Here is a 6,537-nt window from a genome sequence, read left to right as displayed (position 1 = left end):
ACATAAATACACGGATGGTATCGGCACGCGGCCTAGGCGTCGGAGGCAGCGGCGGCCGCCACGGCCTTGGGCCCGGCCGCGAGGTGTGGGCTGCCCAGCACCCCATTCCAAGGGACGCGGCCGTTGGGGTGCTCCTCGGGGGGGTCCGCCTGCCGGTCCCCGTTCCAGCGGCGCTTGAGACGCAGCTTGGGGGGCATCAGGGCGTCCTCGCGTTTCTCCTGCGCTCCCGGTTCTCCGGAGGCTTCTCGGGGGGGTTTCTCGCCGCTGCTTTCCCCTTGATCTTGGGGTTCTTCGGCTGGGCCCAGAGCCTGGGCGGGAGCCAGCGGTGCCGGGTGCCAGGATGGGGCGGCAGGTCTGGCAAACACCGATCCTTTCTCCTCTTCCAGGCTGGTGCTGGGCGCTGCCATGCTGGAGGTTTCCTCCTTCTCGTTTTTGTCTTTTCCCTTTGCGGGCGGCTCTTCGCGCTCTGCCTCTTTGTCCACGGGGGGCTCGAGCTTCACTCTGGGGGGAGGCGGAGAGGCGAGCTGGGGGGTCGCCGACTCTTCGGTGCTTTCCAGTCTCTCCCTGTTTTTGCGCCCGACGGGAGGAGGCTGCAGCTTGATGGGGAACTGGGGCTGCTCCTCCATGGGCATTTGGCACTGTAGTGGTGGGACCATGAGCCCCGGATAGCGGGGGAAAGTCCGCGGACTCAGGTGGTAGTTGAAGACGGAGCAAGCTTGCGAATGCAGGTAGTGTTTCATTTCCTCGGGGTTGAAAGAGAAGCAGCTGCTGCCCGTGAAGGGGCTGAGGCCTGGAGACGGGCTGTAGGAGAACAGGGTGGGCGTCAGGGACAGCGCAGGCGAGATGGGGACGTTGAGGACCCCGCCGCGTCCTGGCAGAGGGGACACGGCGAAGGGGCTGTGAGGATCCGGGTAGATGCCTGGCCTGGTGAAGAGAGGCAGCATGATGTCTGGTTTGCGCTTCTGGTGGTTGACACCCCCGGCGCCCGCAGTGTTGCGTGAGGCCATGAGATCCACACCGCGACGCCAATCGGCGGAGCCGTCCTCCAGCTCCGGCAGGTCAGGCTTCCTCTCGCCGCCGTCTCCCAGAGCTTCTGGGTTGGATGGGACCAAGGATGGGCCGGAAAAGCGGCCGGGCTGAGCATCGTCGGTGGGAGAGTGGCTGTCCAGAGGTGGGAAGTGGAAACGGGACGAAGCCGTGGGGACGGGAGGAGCGCTCTGCGGCACGACACCTGGGCACGGGGAAAGGAAAAGAGAAGGGGAGAGTGAAAAGCGCCGTTGCCAAGGGAGTTAAACGAGAGGCAGAGCCGCTTTTAGGGCTGCACCCGCAGGCATTTGGAAGAGCAACACAAAAATACCAGGAGCTCTCAGCAGCGCAGCAGACGATCAGATGGGAGGCACCTTCCCCATCTGCTCCCCTCGCCTCTGCCCACCTCAAAACCTCGCCGCTGCTGGCAGGAATCTTCTCCTCTCCGCCCTGGCGGAGGTTTCTCGAGCCTCCAGCAGCACTGAAGGAACTTCCACTTTTGGATGCCCTCCCCTGACCTCTGCGCTCTGGTTTAAGCAGAAAATGGCCTCAGTGACGGCGCGTCAGGAGCGGGGTTAAGCAACTGTGCGCCAACGCCACCAGCACAAGCGCTGCTGGGAAACCTCAAACTCTTGGGGTGGAATACTGAAAGTCCCTGATTTGAGGACGTTCTCTCTCCCGCTAGCTCCTGCAGGCTTCTCCTCCCCGGCCTCCTGAAGCAAGCTCCACCACGGTGCCTGCAGAACCACGTCTCTGCATCTTCGTCCCGCCGCACCGAGCCACGTTGAGGCAAAATTCCTCCACGCGCTTTCTCACCTCCGCAACGCACCGCTCCATTCTCCTTGCCCTTCCAAACTGCGTGAGCGAGTCAAGAAACCTGATTCCAGTGCCCCAAACAGGTTTGATATCCCAACCCCCCATCCCAGCCAGAAGGAAAGAAAACAGGTTGTAATTAGACAAGTGCATTCCAGTTCTCCAAACTTCTTTTTTTAAATGCATGCCCCAGAGATAGGAGGGAGTGGCTGCAAACAGGGAAAAGGAACAGCAGTGAGCAATATTGAGCTGGAACTGCCCAGACTTGTTGCTGCAAGTAATTATAGATTTGCAGCGCTGTTTCGTACTACATCTTACACCCCCATGCTTTGGCTAAGGACTCCTGGAGAATACATTTCCTTCTCCCCGCTGCCGTAAAGGCAACACGTCTCACGCAGGTGAGGCCTCTATGAATATTTCTGTTCTCCCAGTCCCGTCTTCTGGGTTCCTGCCTGCCCAGAGGACAAAGCCTTGCTTATCACACCGGGCCCCTTCCCCCTCAGGAAGGCAGAGATGGATGCAGGTGGCTCCAACTGCCAAGATCAACGCGCAGTCATCGCTGTACGTAGGCACAGAGCGCGCAGCGCCGATGAGAAATCGCCTTGCCCACACGTAACCTGTTTTTCTCAGCCACTAGGGTTTCAGAGTCAACATTCAATCCCCACTTTCCCCCGCTCTAACTCTCTCTCTCTCTCTCTCTCTTCTCTCTCTGCTAGACAAATCTTCAAGGCTTCCCCCGAGGCGCTCTTCTGGAGGTGAGAACTAAGAACACAGTGCTGTGAGAAAAGGCTGGTTCAGGCGCCTCTGCAGTCACGCTTTCTTTGCTGCGGAGAGCTTGCAGTCCAGGGCCTCACTGTAATGACTTCCAGAAGTTTTGTTGTGTTTTTTTTTTTTTTTTTTTTTTGGATGGACACGATCGCCATTAATTTCCCTGGTCGTGTGGTGGCTGTTCAGTTGTGGAGACAATCAGCCCAGCTGCAGAAATCTAGCTATGGGGGGATTGAACTCCACCAAAAAGGACCTTCCAAACAAAGGACCCTCCTTCCAGAGAAACCACAGCAGTAATGCTGACTCCAGGACAAACCCAGCATGAACTTCTGCTACTGCTTCTGGCAAGAGACTCAAAGGCCTTTTAGGACGAGCAGGGAACAATTACGTTCCATTCCCAAACTCTTTTTCGTTCTCCTGAGTCTCAGCACACCGTTCTGCTGCAGGGAGGATCGAGAAATACCTGTGATTTTAGCCAAAATTTGACAAGCTATTATTCTTCTCTGGAAACTCCAGAAACGCTCCGTGCTCGCTGTTATGTCTCTCTGAACTCTAGATATGTTGGTTCAAAAAAAAGAAAAAAAAGCACCCCCTTTTTTTTGATACAAAAGGGATAGACCTGCAACAGTAAGGGGCTTTTTGCAGGAGAGGAGCAGAGAGCAAACTGCTGCTAAGCTGTGAACTTTCCAATAGTGCTGACAAATAGGCCTCGCCGTGCACCTCTAAGCGCCCCGTCAAGGAGGCTCACATTTATATGGTGCCATAAACTCACGTTACAAACATGTGAGGCAAGGTCCTTGCAAGAGAAATAAAACCCTCTTATCCCAAGGACACCCGCACCCCAACAGCAAAGCAAAGCAAAGCCGCAGTGCCAATAAAGGCAGTCCAGCAGGCAGGCTCAAATAGGAAACCAAAACGCCTCGAGTCTCCCCTGAGGACAACCACAGATGCGCCAGTGACGAGCTGAGGGAAGGAGCACCTCAGATAAAGCTTTATCAGTGCCCAGGCATTCCCACCACATCAGCCCTGATTGCCCCAGCAGTCTTTCAAGAGTAGGAGGTGACTGATAGGGGGATGTGCAGAGGCTGCTGCTGCCCCGGCCCTGATCCTGCACCCGCTGACGTGCAGGGAAGTGACCAGCCCCAGCTCCGCGCTCACCGTTAGGCCGAATGTTGATGAAGGGGTAGTTGGGCATCACCAGCTTGTTGAAGTTGAACTTGTAAGTAAACCTTTTGCCCTTTGTCTTGTGCAGGATCCTCTTGTTGTAATAGTATCTAGGAAAGAAAGGGAGAGAGACCGATCAAGGCACGTGGCAACCTGGTTAAAGGGTTTGTTTTGTAGCGTTACCAACATCCACCTTTGGCACACTCACAAAAGTGGACGTTATGGGATCCAGAGCTGATTGAGGTGACAGCCTGCACTGAGACACTGAACCCCAGAAAGGGGAATCCATACTTGAGACTTTGGCAGGACAAAACTCAGTGCAATTACAGAGCTGAGCAAAAGGGACCAAGGGAACCGGATCCCCTCTGATTTTATTTTCCCTTCCGTCTTCAAGGCCTAGCACACTGCCACAAACACAGCGCAGCGTAAAGGGCATCAGATTGGACACCAGGAGAGCTGATTCCTGTTGCCCTCAGGCCTGTGAGCAAGCTGCTTCCTTTCCATTTACCCATTAGCACCATAGCTCACAGCCCCGGCGAAGGCAGAGCACGGAACTCACGGGGAGATGAGGTACAAACTGCACTGCAGCCTCCTCCCCACTTACACCACCACCGCTCACCCCCAGCTTTGTAATAGTGGTGTACAAACAAAGGTGCTGCACACAGATCGCAGCCACAGCTCTTTACACTCAGAGCTAGGTTAACACACGCTGTTGCCACAGCACGTGCCAAACAAAGCGGCGTCAGTTCCTCGAGAAAGGGGGGGGGGAACAAGCCAGAGCTCCCCACCTGGAGGAGCTGTCAATAGCTGCAGTGCTCCTGTCCCGTTGCTGCCACATATGGCACCGAGATGCCAAGACATGATCAGTGTTGGCAGGTGGTGGCTATTTTTCCACTCCCATGAATCAATTACAGCCTCAGTGCCATTCAATTTATCGTTTCCTTCCTGCTCCAGCATGGGACTCGAGTGCTTGCTGCCTTGTTTGTCTTTGCCAGCTCCACCCAGGAGGTATCAGAGGGCGTAAGGCAGCGAAGTCCACGTCGCAGACCGTGCTGATAATGCCAGGACCTGTCAAGAACCCGGGTGCTCCTGACAGGCTGGAAATGCTGAAACACTTCACAGGCTTATGGGACATTCTTACTGTCTGTATTTCAAAATACAGATTAGCCACTGAAACAACAGAAGATGTCTGAGAGTTTAAAGAAGACAGGGCTCATTTTTAAAGGAGATTTTAGTATTAAGAAGTGCAGAGTGAGGAACAATCAGCCCCTGTCTCAAATGAGGGGACATCGGTGGCTGGAAGGTGCCCCTCACCCACTTCATGTCACCAGGCTCAGGATACAGGAGTCACTGCTACATGTGACAAACTGTGAAGGGGATGGCGACAGGTGACTGACACACACCCAAGCCCTGGGATGGGCACCAGGTTTAGCAGTAAAGAGACAAGGGCACGTTAGAAAGGGGAGTTGCTTTCTCTGAAACGGTACCATTGATGGTGTGATAATAGAGTAACACCTCTGGTTTCCTCCCACACCTTCTTGCTCAAGCCAGCATCAGCAGTGGAAGCTGAGAAAAAAAGAGACAGAAAAGCTCCCCGGAAGGAACCCATCCTGATAATAACAACCTGAGCACCAGGTGCAAATTTATGCTGTGACGCTTGGCCGCAAAACACGTCACGGTGATCCAGGAATTCCCTCTCCTGTGCCTCCCTAGTCACACCCCGGTACAACCAGAGCAGCTTGGCACCCCAGAATTCAAGATTTCATACAAACCTCCCCAAAACGCAACTAAATAGAGGCAAAACACCCGCCACCAGTTCTCCAGATGGGGCGGGCCAGAGAACCTCCTGCTCACCTGAGAGCTCGGCTCAGCTTGTCGTAGTTCATCTGGGGCTTGCACTTCCGCCGGCCCCACAGCCGTGCCACCTCGTCCGGGTCCTTGATGACAAACTCCCCGTACTCGCCCTGCTGCCAGGCGATGACATGGCGGAACTCCTCCTTCTGCAGCAGCTCCAGGATGAAGTGCCAGAGCTGGATCTGCCGCGAGCCAGGGCTGGACTCGGTCTTGTATGCCCACTCGGGGAAATGATAACCTTGGGAAGTGCCAAAAAGAGTCATTCAGACAGTGGCTCACAGCTACAGAGCTACCAAGTGCCAAGCGTTACGGCCGGGAACGAGTGCCTGCACTACGTATTGGTAATGTTCTTTCCAGAGCAGGACCACAGAGCATTGCTGGGAGCTGTAATTCCAATAAGTATTCAGTGCAGAAGCAAAGAAGCCCGGATTTTTCACACCAGTTGCTCATTTTCTTACTCATTCTACCCCTGCTCTCCTCGGAGAAGTCCCAGGGTAAAAATGGTAAAACAGAAAGGGGCAGGAAAACCATAAAAGAGTCAGACACGGCGGAAAGGAGCCCAAGAGCTTTAAATATTGGTACGACCTGGACCTCTGGGTGCCTCAAAATAACGAGAAAAACAAAAACAAACACAAAGAGAAGCCAGATTTGAATACGTGGTGCGCTGTTTTTTCAGGAGGCAAGCGTGGGTGGTTCTGGGGGGCTCCTGCTCCCCAGCCCTCGGAGCACAGCACCCTGCCCCGGCCTCAGCCGTGCCAACAGATGTTTCTGAGCGGCTGCCAAGTTCGGCTCCGTCAGAGCAGTTTCCCAGCACAGCTGCTACTGCGTGGTTTTCCAAATCATCGCGGCCACAAATTTCGGCTCAGGCAGCGTGCACGGAGCCTCGTCGTGTTCAGATGGCACCCCCCCCCC

The 6,537-nt window shown here is 55.0% G+C and overlaps 2 protein-coding genes across 3 annotated transcripts in view; both read right to left on the bottom strand.

Moving 5' to 3' along the window:
* On the bottom strand, positions 1-6,480 carry LOC110387928 (ETS translocation variant 3-like). Of its 2 annotated transcripts, none has more exons than XM_021376655.1 (3): positions 5,626-6,480; positions 3,766-3,881; positions 1-1,231 (listed from the first exon to the last, which is right to left on the bottom strand). In XM_021376655.1, exons 1-3 carry the CDS (start codon positions 5,886-5,888, stop codon positions 33-35), a joined length of 1,578 nt encoding a protein of 525 aa, XP_021232330.1. In that variant the 5' UTR covers positions 5,889-6,480; the 3' UTR covers positions 1-32. The 2 variants fall into 2 exon arrangements, with proteins under 2 accessions (XP_021232330.1, XP_021232331.1); XM_021376656.1 differs by lacking the exon at positions 5,626-6,480 and adding an exon at positions 4,560-5,607.
* The window catches only part of LOC110388003 (feather keratin 2-like), a 906,242-nt gene that overhangs the window by 542,624 nt on the left and 357,081 nt on the right, over positions 1-6,537 (bottom strand). The gene's annotated exons all lie outside the window — the stretch shown is intronic.

The sequence above is a fragment of the Numida meleagris genome, chromosome 24, assembly GCF_002078875.1.
Source record: "Numida meleagris isolate 19003 breed g44 Domestic line chromosome 24, NumMel1.0, whole genome shotgun sequence".
NCBI lineage: Eukaryota > Metazoa > Chordata > Aves > Galliformes > Numididae > Numida > Numida meleagris.
This window is presented reverse-complemented; position numbering and strand designations above follow the sequence as displayed.

Bases quoted from the DNA above. Each gene is read 5' to 3' on its own strand.
- LOC110387928 (XM_021376655.1), bottom strand. From the start codon at position 5,888: ATGACTCTTTTTGGCACTTCCCAAGGTTATCATTTCCCCGAGTGGGCA. The intron at 3,882-5,625 runs GTGAGCAGGAGG...TTTCTTTCCTAG, and splicing joins AAGCTGAGCCGAGCTCTCAG to ATACTATTACAACAAGAGGA. The intron at 1,232-3,765 runs GTGAGCGCGGAG...CCCCGTGCCCAG, and splicing joins CATCAACATTCGGCCTAACG to GTGTCGTGCCGCAGAGCGCT.